General features: G+C 38.0%; 1 protein-coding gene across 1 annotated transcript in view; it reads left to right on the top strand.

Moving 5' to 3' along the window:
* Positions 1–23,734, top strand: part of LOC108047796 (gamma-interferon-inducible lysosomal thiol reductase) — a 55,581-nt gene extending 31,847 nt beyond the window's left edge. Inside the window, exons 2-3 of the mRNA XM_044460734.1 lie at positions 18,034–18,381; positions 23,678–23,734. Of these exons, the coding sequence (XP_044316669.1) occupies positions 18,034–18,381; positions 23,678–23,692 (363 nt within the window). The 3' untranslated portion in view covers positions 23,693–23,734. The remainder of the gene's footprint in view (positions 1–18,033; positions 18,382–23,677) is intronic.
* The last annotated feature ends 501 nt before the right edge of the window (positions 23,735–24,235 follow it).

A 24,235-nucleotide genomic window follows, 5' to 3' on the forward strand; every position in this document is an offset into this window, starting at 1 on the left:
AGGAATAACAAATGATTCCTTCCAAATATTTGGGAATCAGGAAATTTCTAGAGGTAAGGTAAGGTAAGGTAAACAACTTGTGAAGAGGTTTGCACAGGGCTTTAGCGCAATACCCAAGCACGCACCCAGGAATACCATCGGGCCCTGGCGAATAAACAGGCTTAATATGAAGAAGATCGAAAAGAAGAGAATTTTCTGTTAAAGTGGGACAGAATATGAGGTTTGACTTGGATATGGTGTAAGAATAAGGCTATGAAGAATAATCTAAAGTAGAGTTTGTCGTTTGAAAAAATTGGGCAAATAAATCGGCTATTGCCTGATCTGTGGTTGCCGTGATGTTTTCAAACGACAGCGAGGAAGGATAAGAATTGGATTTACGCTTGGTGTTAATGAAGTTATAAAACTGTTTCGGGTCGTGAGAGAACTGGACTTTACGGCTTAAGTAACTATTATAACACTGAGCATAAAGCACGGTAAGTCTTGACCGAACACTTTAATATCTACTAAAAACAGATTGAGAACCGGTATTTTTATATTTCCTAAAAAGTCTGGACTGGCGATTTATTGGAAATGGACGGATAGTGCCGCGGAACACAGGAAAATAAAAATGAGTTAATTGCAGTGTAAAAACATTAACTGCATCGGACATATTATTGTATAATCACACCATTTAAGGCCAGAAATAAATTTATTTAACAATGTATTCGATTGGTTGATTTTCTAATTTTTCTTCTATAACTGTACCCGTGTCAATTGTAAGTTCGATTGTAGGGTTAAATGGATCTTCAGGTTGCGTGAGTTATGCTACTCTGGACAGAAACACTCCTTCAGGATTTGATACAAAACACAAATCAAGGCGACATGGTTTACTTGAAATAAGAATATGTTAAGCAGGCCATCAATAAAATCATATTTGGCAATTGTATTTTTTCACCTATTACCTATTACTCCATCACATGGAATCGGAAATTGTGAATCTACTAAATAGTGGTGGTATGGCGAAATTATTTGAAAGAAGTTATATTGATACTAGTCCTTTTGAATTTGTAGCTCCTTCGCCAATATATTTTCTTATTTCTTATTTATTTATTACATTAAATTTAACAAATATCTGCCAACATAAACATAGTACCCGACTCACATCAAGTGGGAGGGGGCAAGGACAGGTGAGTTAGGATGTTTGTTACAATTAAATTAACAAAAAAATACAGTTCGTTCTATTGCGAACATAAAACGCGAAATGGGTCATGTACTTCGAAATTCGTCTTACAAATATCGAGGGCAATAGGTCGAAAGTGACGAGTAAACCTTAAAGGGATGGATAACCGTATTTGACCCAGTAGGTAGCTTGAATTTACAAGTCCAGTTATTAATTTATGAAGGAACATGACACCGTGGCAGGATCCTTGAGGGAGGGCAGGTTCAGTAGACGCAGTCTATCCACATAAGATGGTAGGTGAAACCACGTAAAGCAAACAAAAGGAACTGTTTCTGTACCGATTCGATAAGGTCTTGATGATTGGTATATTGAGGAGACCAAACACACGAGCAGTATTCAAGAAGTGGACAAACCAAGGTATAGGGATCCTATTCCTAAATTCCTTAGACCAACGTTTAACAAAGGCAAACACCCCTTTAGCTTTACTGACAATAGTGCCAATGTGATCAGAGAAGTTTAAGTTGTGGTTGAATAACACTCCAAGGTCTGTTACGGAATTTATGCGTTCAAGATCATTCGACCCAATAGAATATGACGTACGGAGAAGCCTCTTCCGATAAAAGGACATCAATTTACATTTCGAGTTATTTAAAAACAGCAAATTCTGGATGCACAAAGAATGAAAGTTGTTTAGATCGGCTTGCAAGATATCATGGGAATTGGGGTTCGATAATGGCAAACAAAGTTTTATGTCGTCAGCATACATCATAACATAAGAAGAGAGAACTACTTGAGGCAAGTCATTTATGAAAATTCTTAACAGTAGGGGTCCTAGGAGGGTCCCTAGGAGGGTCCCTTGCGGAACACCAGAGTTTACGTGAACAGAGTTTCAGATTGTGCTTTTAAAAGCTACTCTCTGAGTCCGGTTCGAAAGGTATGTTGAAATCCACTTAGTCAACATGATCGGGACTCCTTGTAATGTTAGTTTTTTTTAATAATAACTGATGGTTCACGGAATCAAAAGCCTTACTGAAGTCCGTAAAAATAACATCAGTTTGATTGTTATTTTTAAAAGCGCTTCTGATGACTGAGGTAAGTTCCAGAAGATTTGTAGTCGTTGACCTTCGTTTCATAAAACCATGCTGAGCTGGGGACATTACTGAGGTGCATTGGTGCTGTAGGTGAGCGGTAATAAGCTGTTCAAAAAACTTGGGTATCGCGCTCAATTTTCCAATACAGCGGTAGTTTTTAATGTCCGATTTGCTTCCCTTTTTATGAAGTGGAATGATAAACGATTGCTTCCAAACTTACGAATACGAATGAAGGAGGGATATCTGAAAAAGTTTAGATAAAGGTTTGCACAAAGCATCGGCACATTTTTTTATAACACAGCTCGGTACAAGATCAGAACCCGAAGAAAAAGACATATTGATTGTTTTCAGATTTTGTTTAACATCATCCTCACTAATTATGGGCGTGAAAATACAATTGGAGTGAGGAAGAGGGTAGGGGTAGGATGAAGTGTTATCGTAACTGAAAGACGAGTTGCAAATAAGTTCGCAATATCGGCGTCACTAGAGGCAGATGTCGTATCAAGGTGAAGGCAAGATGGAAATTGTTGCGATTTTCGTTTCGAATTAACAAATGCGTAGAACTGCTTGGGGTTGTCTTGGAATTCTATTCTGCAACGGTTTAGGTAACTATTGTAACATAAATGTCTTAAAAGTCTTTTGAGGCGCGTTCGCAGAGGGAAATGAGGGACCGAACGTATCGAAAGCAGAAAAGAGTATACCATAAAACTGTTCTACATTATGTAAGGGATCATCGTTTGAATCCATAAAAGACCAGTCGAGTTCCGATAAACGCCTATTCATTTCTGTGAATTTAGCTCTTCGAGAACAGATGCTGGTTTGATTTCGGAACATGACAGTAATGGAGCTGAAGCTTCTAAAGTAACCTCAAGTGTAGGATGGTAAGCGTCTTCAGGATTGAAGAGAGGGCTAATTCGAGTTACGAATGCATTGGCGAACTCCGAGACAAAAATAAGGTCTAAAACTTTTTTGGAGCAGTTAAAGATTGAGTTCAGTTGTCCTAATGAAAGATCAATAAGACCATGAACAAACTCATGGGCCGTGGTGGGAACGAGAGCAATAAAATAAGTTGATGTCATCCAGGAAATGTCAGGGAGGTTAAAGTCGCCCATTACAATAAGATGATCGTTATAGCCATTTGTTGAATGAATACTCTGTTTTTGACCCAAATGCTGAATGTAGAGGCTAAAATCGAATCGAGGGGAATATAAAAACGAAATAATCATGAAGCTTTATCCGAACTGCAACAAACTCTAATATGCTGTCCGTACCAATTATCGGAATACGTTGAGAGAAGATCGGACTAGACGGCAATAAGAACACCACCGCCAATACGCATTGAGGGGTCATATTTATATATAACATAACTACCAGAAAATATTTCGAAGTCAGACACAGAGGAATTAAGCCACGTTTCGGTAAAAGCAATCACATTGGCATCGAAGGAGACACTGTTGACGTGCAGTTTACTAAGTTTGCCCAATAAGCTGGGAACATTCTGGTAGTGTAGGGAAAAAGAATTGTTTAGTTTTTTGGAACGTTGGTTGAAGGAATCTGAGGCCCGTGGACCCAAGGATTAGGCATGTTTATATACTCGTGAACAATGACATGTTTAGGCCATATAGAAACATCGATAGCCTTATTAAGATGTTCCTCAGGAAGTCCAATTTTAAACGAAGATATTTCCCGTCTCTGCTTAAACTTGAACTTCCAGATGGTTAGTTCGGCTCGAGAAACATTCAGTTTCAGAGACAAAAGTGATATTTTTTCGTGCATCGACCGATAAGGGCTTAGGTTCCATATGAGCGACTCTAGATAAGGTGTTCGTATTAGAAGGCGTCAAAATTATACCAGAGCCAGCTGCAGCAGCACGCGGCGTAGATGTCAGGTCATTGTTGACGAGTTGCAGATCAGAAGGTGCGACTCGATAAGGCGGTCCAGAATAGGCAGCTGCAGAATAGGAAGCGTCTGCCGTGCAGCCGTCGTCAACATCAGTAGAGGCCTCCCTGGTAGCCAAACGGCCTTTAAAGTTGGATTCATCCTTTTCAAACCGAGTAAATAAGTCCTTAAATCCGGCCAATAAGGACTGGTACTCCAGATCGGTTTGCCTAATGAAAGCTATAATATTGACTTTAATATGATGGCAACTGGGGCAGGTCCAATCCAGGTTAGAATTAGATTTAGTCCGGTCTGCAATTAGGCCAGCAGTGTGCCCAAGGTCGGCACATTTAGGGTGAGCAATGTTGTCACACAGCCAGGAACTAATTGTGTGATGTCGAGAGATGATTTTACCATTTAAAAGGCAAGGCTTGATGCAGCAGGCAGACATACTAAATTGTTATGTTGTTGTCCGATATATACGCGTAGAAGACCACGTAGATGTAGATGAGTAATATCATTGTAATTTACGTTGATAAATGAATGAAAAATGAATTCTTTTAATAAGGAAATATCAGCACCTGTATATACTAATAGCGTGTATAGCTTATTACGCAGAGTTTCAGATTAAGGTTAAGATTGTGTGTTTTGATGTGTTTTGATGTTATTTTTATCTTAAGCCTAGTACTCAGATCGACGAAAACTGCCCGCCAGTCATGAGAGAGAGCGAGAGGCAAACAGCTGGGGTTCACTTTTCGTCCGGCTTTTTTTTTTTACCTCGGTCCTCAGATCGACGAAAAAAATACCAGAAAATTGCATTGCGTTGCCAGTCTGCGGAAATTAACTTTGGGTGAACCCTAGCGAAAAGATTAAAAAATTTAATCTTTTGGCGTGCGCTTCTCACTGAACATTATAAGAAATGGAGGGAAAACTCAAAAAACTCGCAAAAGTCGATTGCAGGAGTTTACATGTGAGGATAAAATAATATTAATACTATCTGGGGTGCCTCTTGTCAGAGCAAAATGTTTTTTAGGTCAAAAATGTACGAAAAAACACAATAAAACTATAAACTTTAAATTAGCAAATAATTATCAGTAAATTAAAAAAAACAACTGTTAAATTTAAATTGTATTGTTTTTTAATTTATTTGTACAGCGGCAGACTTGTCTTGCCAAGGTATTTGATAATATCTTTTAAAGGCTCTTTCCCGCAAATACGATATTTGAATTTTAACTGCTTGTCAACTAGCCCAGCTGATTGACAGTACGATCGTAGCACGCTTTATTCTGATGAACTCTCGATATTTTGGTCACACTGGTAAGATTAATGTTTTAACGTTAGCGTACTCGTTTGTCGATCTGAGTACTAGTACTTTTCCGACGTGGTTTGCACCTGACGGCCTTTTTTGTTTTATATATGTATTGGTGTTGCTGTTGGTATTGCCGTTATTGTTGTTGTTGCTGGTTCCACCACGGTAATAACCTCTATAGTTTCGGTTATTACCGTTGTTTTTGTAATAACCGTTGCGTTGGTAGTATCCGCGTGTACAGCTGGTAATCCCTCGTCAATATAAGAAGCGTCGAGTAGCTTCCGTTAATTATTAATTTTAGAGGTACACTTTTCGTCAGTTTTACCCTTTTGGGTAGTTTTTGCCATTTTTGCCTTTGCGACATCGGATGTTACTCCGATAGTAGTATCTCGAAGTTTTTGTGTGATTCCGTTGATAGAAGTCTCATTTTGAATTCTTTATAAGATTGATTCTACTATTTTTTTTAAATTGTTAAATTAACCAATTTCTGAGCTGTTATAAATCTTTGAAGATTTAATTTTTGGCAGTTGAGTTCTGGAATGGCATTTGATCTTATCTTTTATTTCGGGGCTATCAGAAACAGAATCTTCTGCTTCTATGGGGTCGACAAGTTGTGAATTCTCCAATTTCAACTGTTAAAGGTGTGGTTAGGATAGTTAGTACCGTAAAAGTTAAATTATACCTTTCTTTTATGATAATAAATTCGATCGAAGTCTAATCAAAAATGTATATACTTGAGACAGGTGATTATTATCTTATAGTTCTATTGATCGATAAATAAATATTCTAACTGGTTGATGCTTATTGGGGTCTTAGAGAACAGTTGTTGAAAATGTTCTGTAAAATCCGTTATACTATCCGTCAATTTCCAATAAACCTTCATGGTTTAATAAGGAGTTGTCGTACTTCAATAAATTTAAAATGTGCGGATTACAATCTGCCTTCTCTCGACACTTTAAGGGCTCGTTAAAATTTTACCGTGCTTAACGCTCGGTGTTATAAAAACTATCTGACTTGTTGTAGGGTCAAGTTTTCACAAGATCCATTTTACTTCCATGGTGAATAAAGCCAGGGGAGTACTTGGATTTCGATGATCCCTATATTACAAAGACTCTGTTCATTTCACTAGTCCGTCCAATCCTGGAGTACTGTTCACCAATTTGGAGATCTCAGTATGGTGTACATTTAGACCGGATAGAGTCTGTGAAAAAGAACTGTTTAATAATTGCAAGCCTTATTTTACCATCATACTCTAGTAGACTTCTTCTAATTAATCTACCATCCTTATTAAACCGTAGAAAGATGCTTGGCACTACTTTTATTCATAAACTTATTCACGGGGATGTGGGGAGTCCCGAGTTACTGACTTTGAAATCTTTTGCGCATGCACTTATTGTACAAATTGAACATATTGAGAAATAAATTTTCTAACACTATAACGACGATTATTATTAACAGTATTGTTACCGTTTCAATTTCTAATGTTTTTTGATTCTATTTCCTTTATAATACTAATAAAAACTTTTAGTATCTATTAAACCCATGGTGGATGTTTTCTCCCTTTTTTAATTTTATGCCATTTATATATGACTTATTTCTATTTATTAACTCAGTTTAACTTATGCTATTACTATGCGTTCATTTCCTTTTTTGTGTAGAAAAATTGTTTAATTTAATTTTTAAAATTTCATTATACCTTTGCAAAGGGTATTATAATTTTGGTCAAAAGTTTGCAACGCAGTGAAGGAGACATCTCCGACCCTATAAAGTATATATATTCTTGATCAGGATCACCTCCTGAGTTGATATAGCCATGTCCGTCTGTCTGTTTCTACGCAAACTAGTCTCTCAGTTTTAAAGCTATCGAATTGAAACTTTGCACACACCCTTCTTTCCTTTGCAAGTAGTATATATGTCGGAACGGCCGGGATCGGCCGACTATATCCTATAGCTGCCATATAACTGATTGATCGGAAATGCCATAACTTTCGTGTTTGTAATGTTAGGAAGTTGGAATTTTCTATGGATTTTATATTTGGCCGTGTCTTTTTGCTCGCCCTGCCGAAAGACTTCCAAAAATCTACAAAGTGACCACCAAAAATAAGAAAAATAGCGAAAAGACGCTGGCAGCAATGCCATATCCCAAGGTCAACATCTCCTTGTGATTAAAACTAAATTTAAATAGATCGGTCTTATCAAAAACAAATAAAAATGTCGAACGCAAATAAAATATTAACAAGTGCAACCGGTATAGCCACGAAGCCAAGTCGCGATCGGCAACAAATACAACTAGACGAACGACGACTGTCTTCTGCACGGAACAATGCTTACATTTCAATTGACTCATCGAAGGCAACAACAAAATCAACGTCACTGACCGCTACCGAAAGAGCCCGCTCACTGTCACCAGCGATTTTATGCTCAAGCAGCGCTGCCGTTACTCAGTCGTGGAGTTCACAATGCCCGTCACCTCTCTCTCTCATCGATGCACCGACTTCTTCGGCTTGTGCGCCCACCAGCACTGTACCCTCTCTTACTACAGCAACGTCAACGACAACAACAACTTTAACGTCTGCGGCTACCCAGTGGCCTATCTCAACACCACCAGTAAAACTTAGCTCTACTGACCCTCTTACGAATACTACTCTCGTACAGACGGGGATCGATCGGTATGTACAAATAACAAGAAAGGAAAGCTAACTTCGGGCGGAGCCGAAGTTGATATACCCTTGCAGAATACTCTGTAAATTATATTCTCCAAAATTATTCATATGATGCATTCTTAATACTCATAAAAAATCCGAACTTCCTAACTTTAACAACAACAAAGTTATGGCATTTCCAATCGTTCAGTTATATGGCAGCTATGGTTGTATAGGATATAGTCGGCCGATCCTTATGAAATTTGATAGGTCGGATTGATTGGCCAAACATAAAATCCATAGAAAATCCCAACTTTCTAACTTTACAAACACCAAAGTTATGGCATTTCCGATCAATCAGTTATATGGCAGCTATAGGATATAGTCGGCCGATCCTTATGAAATTTGGTAGGTCGGATTGATTGGCCAAATATAAAACCCATAGAAAATCCCAACTTTCTAACTTTACAAACACCAAAGTTATGGCATTTCCGATCAATCAGTTATATGGCAGCTATAGGATATAGTCGGCCGATCCCGGCCGTTCCGACTTATATACTGCGTGCAAAGGAAAGAAGGGTGTGTGCAAAGTTTCAATCCGATAGCTTTAAAACTGAGAGACTAGTTTGCGTAGAAACAGACAGACGGACAGACGGACAGACGGACAGACGGACATGGCTATATCAACTCAGGAGGTGATCCTGATCAAGAATATATATACTTTATAGGGTCGGAGATGTCTCCTTCACTGCGTTGCACACTTTTGACCAAAATTATAATACCCTCTGCAAGGGTATAAAAAGAAAGCTTAGTCCACAAAAAAACGTAAACTCAAATTTGCCAAAAGTACCGAAAACTTTAGGCAACGCACGAACATCCGAAAACAGATTTGCCATACTTGGCGAGACCGAAGAAGACAAGGGTCAGGCGCCTCAAGTCATGAAAGCTGTAAAGCCACCGCCAATATATATTAGGAAACACAACAGTGTCGATCTGATCAATAAGCTTAAACAAGTAATCGGGCCTAACCACTTCTATATCAACACCCTAAAAAGAGGAAACATATTAGAAGCAAAACACCAGGTTAACAACGAAGACAACTTCCGTTCTGTAACAAGATATCTCGACAATGAGCTTATAAATTACTACACTTACCAACTAAAAAGTAAGAAAGGCCTACAAGTTGTACTTAAAGATATAGAATCGACTGTTGCGGTAGCAGAAATAGCTGGAGGTCTCACGGAAAAAGGCTTCGACGTTAAGCACATCGTGAACATAGTAAACAGGGATAAAATTCCTCAACCACTGTTTAAGATTGAGCTGGTCCCAGAGACGAAACCTCTAAAGAAAAATGCAGTGCATCCTATTTACAATCTGAAATATCTCCTTCACCGAAGAATCACCGTAGAGGAACCGCATAAGCGGAACGGCCCCGTACAGTGTACAAACTGCCAGGAGTTCGGGCATACAAGAACCTACTGCACCCTGCGACCAGTTTGTGTCGCCTGTGGAGATTTGCATTGCATTAAAGCATGCTTGGGAAACAAAGAAGACCCTACTCTGAGGAAATGCAGTAACTGTTGGGGAAATCATACTGCCAACTACCGGGGCTGTCCCGTCTATAAAGAACTCAAGAGCCGCCTAAATCAGAGACGCAGTAATCCATTCGCCGCTCAACACTCTGCCCAACCAAACATCTTCACCCCATCAATAACCACTCCTGGTGTCTCCTTTGCCAACGCACTCCGCTACCCTGGAATCTCACAAACATCTACCGCCCAGCCTGCAGCATTGCGTCCACAGCCACCCATACCAAACCTAAATGATTTTCCGCTCTTAAGCCAAAATGGCCAAACAACAACTCAACCTTCTACGCAGCAAAACCAAACTCTTCCCCCACAAACACTTAGCGGTCTAGAGTCTACACTAGCTACTCTTGCAAACGTCATGATGACGATTCAAAGCTCCCTTCAAGAACTACTGCGAAACTATAGCCTAGAACTGCTGATCAAACAAAAGTCTGTATAAATGGACTCCTTAAGAATATGCGTCTGGAACGCAAACGGCGTTTCCCGGCACAAAAACGAACTCCTACAGTTCCTAAACAGCGACAATATCGATATCATGCTACTTTCTGAAACCCATCTAACTAATAAAAACTACTTCCATATCATCGGATATATATTCTACGCGACCAACCACCCGGACGGTAAAGCACACGGAGGTACCGGTATACTCATAAAACAACGCATAAAACATCATCCCTTGGAGACATTCGCTACTAACTACCTGCAGGCCACATCCCTACGTATAAACCTAATTGGCGGCCCACTTACCCTATCCGCCATATATTGCCCCCCACGCTTCAGTATTGCAGAAAATGAGTTTTTGAATTTCAACAACTCACTAGGACGCTGCTTTATAGCTGCCGGTGATTATAACGCAAAGCATCCCCACTAGGGATCTCGTCTTATCAACCCCAAAGGCCGCCAATTATACAACGCTATCATCACTCCTGGTAATACGCTTGACTTTGTCTCACCAGCTAGGCCTACATACGCCCACAGATCCAAATAAACAACCTGACATTATCGATTTCGCTGTTATTAGAAGAGTCTCGCACAGGCTGATAAACGTAAAAACCTTAGAAGAGCTTACATCCGGCCATTCGCCAGTTCTCCTCTGTCTATCTGAACAGCCGCAGCTTCTGGAACGCTCCCAACATCTAACATCAAACAAAACAAACTGGCTGAAGTACAAAAAATATGTAAGTGCACACATCGAACTTGATCCTGAAATTTCCTCTGAATCTGACATTGACAAGTCGCTTAAACACCTCACGGACGTAATGTCTTCTGCCGCCAAACATTCTACGCCAGAACCCTCATCCACAAACCCGCTAAGAACTAGACGCTCAAGTATTTAGATCGAGTCTCTCCTACTTGAAAAACGTAGACTTCGCAGAGACTGGCAGACTCATCGGTCCCCACCTACTAAGAAAAGACTTAATGAAGCATCTCGAAAATTGTCGAAGGCCCTCTCTACCGAAAAGAACCAGGCCCAACGGGCCTACATTGCGAAACTATCCCCGACGGGTAATAAATTCCCACTATGGAGAGCTCACCCAAACATGCAACCACCAATAGATCCCGATTGGCCAATTCGATCACAAACAGGTGCCTGGGCGCGCAGTGACGAAGAAAGAGCAAACACCTTTGCCCATCACTTGGAAAACGTCTTCAAGCCTCACCCGCCATCCAACCAATTCATTCTACCGAATGTCTCGCTAGCGTCGCCGTCCTCCCCAGTTACCCTTGAAACCAGCACAATACTTAAGGCTATTAAAGAACACATAAACCCAAAAAAAGCTCCTGGTCACGATTTTATTTCTCCAAAAATGATAATTGAATTACCTGCATGCGCAGTCAGATGCATCGCATTTATATTTAACTCAATATTGAAATGGGGCTACTTTCCTGACCAATGGAAAAAGTCTGTCATTACAATGATCCCGAAGCCAGGAAAAGACAAATCCCAGCGTTCCTCGTACCGGCCCATCAGTCTGCTCCCATGTCTATCAAAGCTATTTGAAAAACTGCTTCTTGTTCATCTAGTAACACATCTTCAAAACAACAGAACGATCCGTCTGCACCAATTCGGATTTAGGGAAAAGCATGGAACTATCGAACAGGTAAACCACTTAACATCTGAAATTCGCACGGCTTTCGAACACAAGCAATATTGCAGTGCCTTATTTCTGGACGTATCACAAGCATTTGATCGCGTCTGGATCGACGGTCTGGTATACAAAATCAAAACCCTCCTACCGGAAAACACTCACAAGTTGCTTGAGTCATACCTCAGAAACAGAGTTTTAACCGTGAGATGTAAAACCTTTACTTCAACCATCCGTAACATCGAAGCTGGAGTACCAAGGAAGTGTGCTTGGGCCAATCTTGTACATCCTTTACACGGCAGACATTCCAACAAGCCGCCAGACCCTCATCTCAACCTTTGCTGACGACACTGCCATTGTCAGCCGCTCGAAATGCCCAAAAACAGCTACAGCCCATTTAAAAGAACGACCATGTTAGCTGTAGAAAAATGGCTCGCAGACTGGCGTATCAAAGTCAACGAGCAAAAGTGTAAGCACATTACATTTACACTAAACTTGTCGAAATGCCCACCACTGGCGCTAAACAACAAGCCGGTTCCACAAGCAGACGAAGTCACCTATCTCGGCATACACTTAGACAGGAGGCTTACCTGGAGAAAGCATATAGAAGCAAAGAAGACCCATTTAAAACTAAAGGCCAGCAGCCTTCACTGGCTCATGAACTACCACTCCCCCTTCCACTCGAATATAAAGTACTACTGTATAACTCGTGCTTAAAGCCGATCTGGACCTACGGTTCTGAGCTCTGAGGAAACGCAAGCAGCAGCAATATAGAAATTATTCAAAGAGTACAATCAAAGACCCTACGAACAATAACTGGAGCCCCCTGGTACATCCGCAACGCAAACATCAAGAGAGACCTGGATATAAATCCCGTAAAAGAAGAAATTGTTTCCAGGATAATTAAATATGAAGCCAGATTATCAAATCACCCAAACCTGCTAGCCAGACAACTCAACCGGCTAAGCTATCATTCCCGTCTACAGCGGAATGATTTCCCATCCCTCTTCAATAACATAAATTAACGTAACATAGATTAAGATTTGAAAACTTATTGTTAGTCTCTTAAGTAATAGAGAAGATCCAATAAATAAGAACAAAGTATAAAAAAAAAAAAAAAAATTTGGCCAATCAATCCGACCTACCAAATTTCATAAGGATCGGCCGACTATATCCTATAGCCGCCATATAACTGATTGATCGGAAATGCCATAACTTTGGTGTTTGTTAAGTTAGGAAGTTGGGATTTTCTATGGGTTTTATTTTTGGCCAATCAATCCGACCTACCAAACTTCATGAGGATCGGCCGAATATATCCTATAGCTGCCATATAACTGAGCGATTGGAAATGCCATAAATTTGGTACTCGTAGAGTAAAAGGGTATATTGTATTCGTGCAAAAGTATGTAACAGGTAAAAGGAAGTGTTTTCGACCCTATAAAGTATATATATTCTTGTTCAGGATCACTAGCCGAGTCGATCTAGCCATGTCCGTCTGTCCGTCTGTCTGTCCGTCTGTCTGTCTGTCTGTCTGTCTGTCCGTATGAACGCTGAGATCTCGGAAACTATAAAAGCTAGAAGATTGGCATTTTGCATGTAGATTTTAGAAGTTCCTACGCAGCGCAAGTTTGTTTCAAAATGGTGCCACGCCCCCTTTAACGCCCACAATCGCTTATATACGATTTTAAAAATTTAAATATTTCGGAAAAGTAAAAATGCAGTTTTATTGTGTTTATCAATACCTATCGAAATGTAGAAGAAATTTTTCAAATCGGACCATTCGTTAAAAAGTTATGCGTGATCAAAGTTTCTATCTCCATCTCCCTCGCACTCCCTTTACCTGAGTAACGGGTATCTGATAGTCGGGGCATTCGACTATAGCGGTCTCTCTTGTTAAAGTTAGGAAGTTGGAATTTTTTATCAGTATTAAGAATACATCATATGAATAATTTTGGAGAATATAATTTAGAGAGTATTCTGCAAGGGTATATCAATTTCGGCTTCGCCTGAAGCTAGCTTTCCTTTCTTGTTTTATTTAACATTTTTTTTTCAAAAGAGTAGAAGTTTAATTTTGTTTGGTTTTTGTTTTGAATTATTTTAAACAATTTTCTGCCTATTTGTTCGTATAGCTTTACAGGCTACAATTTATTATTATTTTTTAAGATAATACTGTAAAATCCGCACTTTAGACCTTTTTTTGCATCAGCTGGGCGTCTCACAGTGGTTCCAATAGCGCTGCTAGCGGAATTTTATTAATAACTCGAGTAAATGAATAGATATTTCAATGAAACTTTGTACCTACAGCTTTTAGCCTATTATACGTAAATCCTCTAAATTGCATCGTGATATGTTAGTTATTTCCCACAGCCCCCATACAAATGTTAAAAAAACTCGTATACATACTGTGTAAATAAGTTATTATACCCTTGCAGAGGGTATTATAATTTTGGTCAGAAGTTTGTAACGCAGTGAAGGAGACGTTTCCGACCCTATAAAGTATATATATTCTTGATCAGGATCAATAGGCAAGTCGATATAGCCATGTCCGTCTGTCCGTCTGTTTCAATACCGTTTGCGTGCTCAGTTTAAAAGCTAGCGATCTGAAACTTTCACACTCGTCCTAAAACATGTGTACGCAGATCAAGTTTGAAAATCGCCCCGATCGGACGTCTATATCCTATAGCTCCCATAGGAACAATCGGATATAACTTTCAAGAATGGAAGATATTTCGCGCAGTGTAAAAGCTATTAACATAAATCTTTCCAAATCTTATTTTTTTATGCATACCTTGATCAGGGTAAAAGCGCTTGGCGATCGGAAGTCTATATCCTACAGCTCCCATAGGAACAACAGGGTGAAATCGGTCCAAATTTGATGATTTTTCTGAATTTTTCGCGTAGTGTGTAAGCTAATGACATACATTTTTCCAAGTCTTATTTATTTACGCATATCTGGATTAGGGTAAAAGCGCTTGCCGATCGGGCGTTTATTTCTTATAGCTTCCGTAGGAAAAATAGTTAAAGGCTGCGAAAGTATCCCTTTTTTTCTATTTTTATATGACATTTTTGCAGTATAAAAGCAATTGACATTAAACGATGCAAATCTAGTTTATTTATGTATACCTTATTCCTTTCGCTACTTTTTCAGTTTTAGCAATTTCGGCAAAGTCTGCAAGGGTATTAAAACTTCGGCTTGCCGAAGTTAGCTTCCGTCCTCGTTTTTTTTTTAAATTGGTTAGTTTCACTTATATTATTTTTTAGTTTTAATATATATAATGTGACATTTAATCTGAATCAGAACAATCAGAATCATTATTAATTTTTGGAAAATTGATTAGCAGTCCAGCAACGACGTTATCAAAATGAATAGACTTCGCCGACTTTGTAGACGTTTTATATAATGATGTAATTAGTGGATCAAAAGATACCAGCAAGGCGTGGACTACATCTTCCATTGTATTACATCTATTATTTTTTCGAGAATGATTCTCCCGTATATTCCGGCAATCCTTATTTCTGGCTTCAAGAGCTTCTTCAGACATCATACCAATAGGAAGACCCACATGATGTATGATGTCTGCACCATGTATTAATATCTTATGGACAGAAGATGGCATGTAATACCATGGAAATAAGTTGACAAATATTTCAGCTGATTTCATGGCATATGAACTGAATATTGATTTCATATTCACAAGTTAAGGCACCTAAAATGACACTAAAATTGTAAATAAGTGCCTCGCTAACTCCTGTAATGCGAGCTACTAATTCAGGTTGGCTGAAAAAACTTCTAGAAGTATTGCTATTGTTGGTGTTGCCACTACCAGCCATTGGTATGTCCACTAATATGCCAATTTCCTTCCTAAGCTCGACCTGTTTTTTGGAGTTTCTAGCTTCCACGAGCTTGGCATTTTTTGATTGAAAGTCTGTAGGATATATGTAAAACACATTCAAAGAATCGTATCCACGCATGAAGACTAGATAAGCCGTATTTCAAAAGATCTAAGTCAACCGGGTAACGTTTTACCAAATCCAAATTGTTCATATCATTTGGTACTGCTCCACAAATACCATATATCTGTGAGGATGCTTCTGCTAGAACGCCAAATGTTTTACCATTCAGGAACTTCAATGAAAATCATGGAGTGTGATAAATGAGCTGGTAATCGTTGGCTTGATGGACAATAAATGTGGCTCTTCACGTTGTCAGTTTCCAAACGTATTAACTCACTTGATTCTTTCTGACAAGTCAGTTTTATAGGCCGACAATAGCGGGTTGATGAAGATTGCGTGTTTTTCCATTAAACTGTATAACCAAGTTGAATTTTAAGGGTACGAAACAAACAGTAAATAACTGCTGGTCGACACTATTTGTCTCCCCATCTTGAAACTCTTCGCGTGGCCACTGCTTCCATCGCAGCCCCATTTATGTATTGCAGTTCTCTTGATATTGTCCCCAAAAACATGACTTTCAAAGACCTGCGAGTGCGCATTTAAAATGCGGCTTACAGTATTCTGTGGAAGTATTTCAGCAGAATACTCGGTTATTTGTAATCCGTCTTATGATACTTTGAGTATATTGTATCTGCGTTTTTCTCCTTGGCACTTACCCACGTTAGCTGATTTGTATGTTTTGTGTGGCCAACATTTACATAAAGTGCAAGTGCTTCTTCAGGTGAGAAGGGATTTTGTAATTTTACTGGTGTGTCCAACGACCGTTTTATTTTTTGCCCAGCAGACACGTCTGTATTTATTGTAGAAAAAATTTTCGAAGCGGTTCGCATTCCAGATTTATACAGGCTTGAGCTAGTAGCTTGTAAGTGTGTTTGTTATATGTAACATTTCTAATGTTGTTCTTGTTCCAAAATAGTCTTTGCTTCAAAATTGCGGTCACTCGCTGTTTTTTGTATATTAGCTTGGTGTCTTTATTTGAAGTCTGATCTGTGTTGGGATATTCGATATTTTAGTTTGGATTTAGTTGTTCCTACATATGTACAGTCACATTTTTCATTTGTATCTCCATTGCATGGTATTTTATATACAACATTGTGTTTGTCAAACATTTGTATTTTGGACTTGGTCTTGTTGAATATTGGTCGCAGGGTATTGTTGGGCTTATATGCTTTTGTTATTTTTTGTTTATTGTAAAATTCTGACTTTTTAAGGCGTTCTGATAGTCTTGGTATATATGTTACGGAAATGTATTGTGCAGGTTCTCTACATTTTGTTTTTTGTTCCATGTTTTGGTGTCTTTTAATTAATGTTCTAATTAGATGGTTTGGGAAGTCGTTGACTTTTAAAATTTGTCTTATTTCATTTTTGGTTTCTTCATGAAAAATTTTGTCCGAAATGGCTAGCATCCGTTGTATACAACCTACTGCTGTTCTGATAATCATTGTTTTAGGGTGTTTTGAGTTAAAGTTGAAGATTTGTCCTGATGCTGTTGGTTTTTTATACCACTTTAGTTTTAGAATTTTCCCTTGTCTATGAACCATTGAGTCCAAATATGCTAGTCCTCCATCTTCTTCCTGTTCCAGTGTGAATTTTATATTTTTATTGAAAGAGTTTAAAGCGTCAAGTGTGTTTTGTATTTCGTCTTCTTTTACTATTGCGAATAAATCATCCACATACTTCGTCAAAAGTCTTGGTTTATGTCCTAGTTTTTTCAAAGTATTGTCTAATAGCTCTTCCATTACTATGTCTGAAATTGTTGGTGAAGCAGGGGATCCCATCGGCATTCCTTTTAGTTGTGTGTATATATCGTCCTTAAATTAAAAAAATATATGTTATCTTGTATACCAAATTATACTATATCCATTATATTCTTATATTTTCCTATTCATTTTCTTAGCAGCCCATCCGTCCGCAAACTAGTTCTATATCTAGATAAAAATTTTCAAGTCTTTTTTTGACAAGTAATAATAATAAGAAGTCTGAACGGGCCGGATCGGTTTCGGCCCGTTCCGAAAGAAACTAAGAACGATCAAAAAAATATATTAACTCAAATTTTAACTTCTTTGTTTCCAAACTTATACGGATATATATTTTTTTGTTTTTACAATTTCATAATTTTAATTTTATATAGATCTGACTATTTTTAGCTGCCATACGAATGAAACAAAAAAATGTATCGAAAAATCGACATGTCTTCATTGTTCTTAAGCAAATAGGCATACAAAAAAAATAATAATTCGACTTTTAGAAGCTATATAACCAATTAAGTCTGTTAAATCGCCCTTGTGAAAATATATTATTATCCCTTAAATTTTTATGTGCAGAGCCATCGGTACTACGATAGATATGAAAGGCCGCCAATACCCGTGGTGGTAATGGTGTTTTATGAGGCTTTGTGTCCGGACTCGAAGTATTTCCTTACCAGGCAGCTACTTCCAACTTTCAAGGTCGCTTCATCAATAATGGAAGTAAAACTTGCGCCATATGGCAAGGCAAGGACAAGCGAACTTGATAACAAAGTTATTTTTGACTGTCAGCACGGACCTGCGGAGTGCCAAGCAAATATTTACCACGCATGTGCTGCAAAGATAATAGAAGACCCGCTCCTGCGACTACAAGTTGCAACATGTATGATTAGAGACAATCGTTTACCTCAAGATGCTATGCATAAGGTAGGTAGCCATGTTTCACTTAATTCAAGAATATCTTTAATTGAATGCTTGAACCCAGAACTCTGTGTACACTAAAGCTAAGAAATCATAATGTTTCTCGCTTAAAGCTTTTTATAGGGCCAAGTAAAAAATTATAAGATTTTGCTGCGCTGAAAAACTTGTTTTTTTTTATTGTTCTTAAGAATTTCAATTACAGATCTTTATAATCCATTTGGGACCCTGAAGACACGATAAATTTGTCGTAAATCAGCTGACATTTGGTCTAGCCGAGAATTCGGTTGTTCTAAATAATTCGGGGCTTTGTATTGATTAATTCTTTAAACCTCTGCACAATTAAAGCTAGTAAAACTTTTAGTTTGAAGAATATTAGTCAAAAAACTCCCCACAAACTCGGATGCAGGACATCGGTCCGTAGCAACAGCTTTGGAGGCGAGTGCGCAGAAGAAAGAGACCGGTCAAACTTTAAAAAAAAAGGAACTTATACCCTTGCTGGTTTTAACTAGCTCGAAAAGGACAAGAATCCAAGCAAGTGTGTGTAGAAAAGAAAAGAAAATTGACGGACTTGTGTGTTATGTCGGCAAGATTGAGGTTACAACATTTCGGTCTAATGCTTGAAGTGGCCTTTCCCGATTTTAGATTTACCTAGCGGTACACAGTGTCGGTTTTTTGCAATGAAGGCGGCTAGGCGATAAAAGATGACATTCGGTTCAACCTGCTAGATGCAACATTTTGCAAGACCTCAAGTGAGCCGGTCGTCGTCCTTGGCGTTGCAGCAGACGACGAGAAGAGCAAAAAAAACATTTGTAGGAGCGCAACTAATAGACAAAAAGTCGAAATTCTTACTATTCTCAAATTATACTTCCGATTTAAATGTGGTAGAACGAATTTGTAAACTACTTTGAGCTAGTCGCACGTTTACTAAGCGAGCAAATCCAAGAATCTATTTCGCTAACATCCTATTTTGATAAAGAATTTATGGATGGCTTTAGCACCTTTGCACAATAGCAATGGCAATGAAAACGTCCCGCACTGGACGAACTTATGTGGACGTGTTTATAAGTTTATATTTACAAGTGGTACATGCCGAAAATAATAAATAAATTTAAAAATGCAGGTATTTTATTTTGTATACTTCATTAGTCCCAACTGTACAAGTCTATGATTCAGATAGTCGAAATATGACAAAATCATGTTAGTTAATTTTCAATAAAAGGTAAAACTTTGAGTTGTTCTAAATATAACACATTAAACAGACATGTAAAAAAAAATACAGTAGAATCCGGTTAAAACGACTCCGCTTATAGTGTCCGTCCGGGTATTGTGACGAAAACTCGATGTCTTGGTTGGTCTCCATACAAACTTATATGATACAAACTTAAATGATACAAACTTATATAATACAAACTTATATGATATAAACTTATATGGTTAGTGCGTCTTCCGGGTATAACGACGTAAAATCGCCGGTCCCTTGAAAGTCGCTATAACCGGGTTCTACTGTAGTTGATAAAAATGTTAGGCCCGACGAAAGTGGATATTCAATATGCGCGAGCTGCTTAGACGTTATAATCCATATAATACATTTTATTTGTTACAATTAAATTAACAGAGCATTCAGAATATATCAAAAAATACAGTTCGTTATATTGCGAACATAAAACGCGAAATGGGTCATGTACTTCAAAATTCGTCTTACAAATATCAAGGGCAATAGGTCGAAAGTAACGAGTAGACCTTACAGGGATGGAGAACCGTATTTGACCCAGTAGGTAGCTTGAATTTACAAGACCAGTTATTAATTTATGAAGGAACATGAGACCGTGACAGGATCCTTGAGGGAGGGCAGGTTCAGTAGACGCAGTCTATCCACATAAAATGGTAGGTGAAACCACGTAAAGCAAACAAAAGGAACTGTTTCTGTACCGATTCGATAAGGTCTTGATGATTGGTATATTAAGGAGACCAAACACACGAGCATTATTCCAGAATTGGACGAACCAAGGAAATATATAAGTGTTCCGTGGTATAGGGATCCTCAAATTCCTTAGACCAACGTTTAACAAAGGCTAAAACCCCTTTAGCTTTACTAACAATAGTGCCAATGTGATCAGAGAAGTTTAAGTTGTGGTTGAATAACACTCCAAGGTCTGTTACGGAATTTATGCGTTCAAGATCATTCGACCCAATAGAATATGACGTGAGGAAAAGCCTATTCCGATAAAAGGACATCAATTTACATATCGAGTTATTTAAAAACAGCAAATTCTGGATGCACCAAGAATGAAGGTTGTTCAGATCGGCTTGCAAGAGATCATGGGAATTGGGGTTCGATAATGGCAAACAAAGTTTTACGTCGTCAGCATACATCATAACATAAGAAGAGAGAACTACTTGAGCACGTCATTTATGAAAATTCCAAACAGTAGGGGTCCTAGAAGGCTCCCTTGCGGAACACCAGAATTCACGCGAACAGAGTTTGAGATTGTGCTTTTAAAAGCTACTCTCTGAGTCCGGTTCGAAAGGTATGTTGAAATCCACTTAGTCAACATGATCGGGAATCCTAGTAATGTTAGTTTTTTTTAATAATAACTGATGGTTCACGGAATCAAAAGCCTTACTGAAGTCCGTAAAAATAACATCAGTTTGATCGTTATTTTTAAAAGCGCTTCTGATGACTGAGGTAAATTCCAGAAGAATTGTAGTCGTTGACCTACGTTTCATAAAACCATGTTGAGTTGGGGACATCTTGATTGTTTTCAGATTTAATTAAGGGCGTGAAAAAACAGTTGGAGTGAGGAAGTGGGTAGGGGTAGGATGATGTGTTATCGTAACTGAAAGACGAGTAATAAGATGATCGTTATAACAGAGGGTTGAATGAATACTCTGTATTTGAGCCAAATGCTGAAGGTAGAGGCTAATATCTGAACGAGGGGAAATATACGAGCATGATATGAAGCTTTATCCGAACTGCGACAAACTCTAATTCTCGGGCTCTAATTCTCTAATACTCCGTAACAATTATCGGAATACGTTGAGAGACAAGAATGGACTTGACGGCAATAAGAACACCACCGCCAAGACGCATTGAACGGTCACATCTATAAATAACATAACCACCAGCAACATAAACACCCAATAACAAACTGTGTTTTCTATGTTATAGAAAACATTTCTAAAATTTAGAAAATATATCTTTATTTTTTAGGGTGATCCTAAATTGTGGGCAAGGCAAAACATTTTTAGAAAAGAAGTTTCTATATTATAGCAAATATTTTTAATTTTTAGGGTCAGTTCTTAAGGAATTAGTTTCTAAAAACAAGTATTATTTTAACTTTAATAAATAAATTCGTTCCTGTTTTTAGGGCTTATATTAGTTTATGGCGACCATTTCTACATTAGAATTTTGTTTGTTAAATTAAAAATTTCTTGAAATTATATATTTTTTCGAGGAAAAAAGCTTTTTGAAGAATTTCTAAAATGCATAGTTAATTTCAGTATGAGTGTGTACTAGCATACAAATTAAATTTCCAAATGTAAATTTGATAAACTTGGTTATTTTTGATTAATTGTGCTGTTATCAATAAAACTTATTTTACAATGTTCCCCATTTTTTTTAATTTTATGCAATTGATATCCTATTTCAAACATTTTGTTTACGTCTGAAAAGTATCTTAACGAAGCCAAAACTCCTTCGCGATGTCGATAATGTCCTCAGGCGTGCTGAATTTTTGTTTTTTTAGTCGGAACAGTCCAGATTGGACGACTATCTCGAATAGATCCTATGGAAAAATGGAAAAAAACGGAAAAAAATTATTGCTTCGTTGTGAATATTTTACAATTTCACGACTTAAATTTGATTAAAATCGGACGACTAAATTATTAAAAAAAATCAACAAAGCTTCCATGTTTTTAAGTGGTTTATAGTGGTTTCATTTTTGTAAAGTTTGCTTCTTATATCTGCCGATGCGGATTTAAGCGCCATAAAATATTCGGCCGCCATAAAACTCTGGCAACCCATATTTTACTATGTAAAATAAATAGGTAATAGCCCAATAATATTTATTTAATTGTATTTACATCGCTGTTTCTTTTCTGCACAAATTAGTGGACAATATATTTGCGATTGCAGCGCATTAAAAAAGGTTTTTTTTATCTATTTAATATTTAATTTTTAGAAAAATAACACACATTTTTCATATATTGTGGTCCGTATATTCTTATTAACGTATTTTTATACCCTTGCAGAGGGTATTATAATTTTGGTCAAAAGTGTGCAACGCATTGAAGGAGACATCTCCGGCCCTATAAAGTATATATATTCTTGATCAGTATCACCTCCTGAGTTGATATAGCCATGTCCGTCTGTCCGTCTGTCTGTTTCTACGCGAACTAGTCTCTCAGTTTTAAAGATTTCGAATTGAAACTTTGCACACACCCTTCTTTCCTTTGCACGCAGTATATAAGTCGGAACGGCCGGGATCGGCCGACTATATCCTATAGCTGCCATATAACTGATTGATCGGAAATGCCATAACTTTGGTGTTTGTAAAGTTAGGAAGTTGGGATTTTCTATGGGTTTTATATTTGGCCCATCAATCCGACCTACCAAACTTCATTAGGATCGGCCGACTATATCCTATAGCTGCCATATAACTGATTGATCGGAAATGCCATAACTTTGGTGTTTGTAAAGTTAGAAAGTTGGGATTTTCTATGGGTTTAAAATTTGGCAAATCAATACGACCTACCAAATTTCATAAGGATCGGCCAACTATATCCTATAGCCGCCATATAACTGATTGATCGGAAATGCCATAACTTTGGTGTTTGTTAAGTTAGGAAATTGGGATTTTTTATGAGTATTAAGAATGCATCATATGAATAATTTTGGAGAATATAATTTACAGAGTTTTCTGCAAGGGTATATCAACTTCGGCTCCGCCCGAAGTTAGCTTTCCTTTCTTGTTTGTTGTGTAAAACAGTGCAAAATACACATTTTAGGAGGAAATGAAAAAAATTTAGGCTGGAAAGGGTTGAAAGTCCGAGGGTGCCAAATAGTCTTTCGAATGCCTGACGTCGTTCGTGTTTGTGGTCGAGAGTCAATATGCGCGGCACCCAGCTGCAGAATAAATTTTTTATGAAAAATAATGTTTTCTGAGATAACGAAAATCGTTTTTTGCATACTCAACATTACACCAAAAAATAAAAAAATATTTTTATTTTAGTTTTAACTCATTTACTATTTAAATTTTTCCTATAATGAGCTGTATAAATCCCCCCATTGTAAATCTTCCAGATTCATTGGAACTGATGGGTATATTGAATGTAGTTGATTAGTCAACAATGATATCAACACAAACAAACAACAGCCGGAGAGTGCAGACGTGTTTTGCGCGAGCTCAGGAAAAAAACCGCTCAAAAATGAAAAACAATAACTAAAAATACTAGAGTGGTGTAATAAAGGCAATCTTATTGCTAAAAACAGTAAATAATAATTAGTGCTATGTAAAATACTAGTGCAAAGTTATTATAAAAACTAAGAAGTGCCACGAGTGATAGCTCAATGAGCGGCGATTCAAAAAATGAGCGTAGAAGCTCCGTAGACCAGAGAAACAGTTATATTTCTTATTTCTCAACCCGCGATACAGAAGTAGAAAGAACTTCTTCAAAGAGCAACTCAGCCCTACTGACCATTGACAGTGCGAGAGCACGGTCTTGTTCTCCCGCCCTACTCACACCAACTCCCACTTCATGGAGCTTGCAGTGTAGAACCCCACCCCCAGCTTCGACTAACAGCTCACCAGCCACGAGTACTGCGACCTCGTTAATTTCTGCAACCGCAGCCACTGCAACA

The sequence above is a fragment of the Drosophila rhopaloa genome, unplaced genomic scaffold (genome assembly GCF_018152115.1).
Source record: "Drosophila rhopaloa isolate 14029-0021.01 unplaced genomic scaffold, ASM1815211v1 contig_214, whole genome shotgun sequence".
In the NCBI taxonomy this organism is placed as follows: Eukaryota; Metazoa; Arthropoda; class Insecta; order Diptera; family Drosophilidae; genus Drosophila; species Drosophila rhopaloa.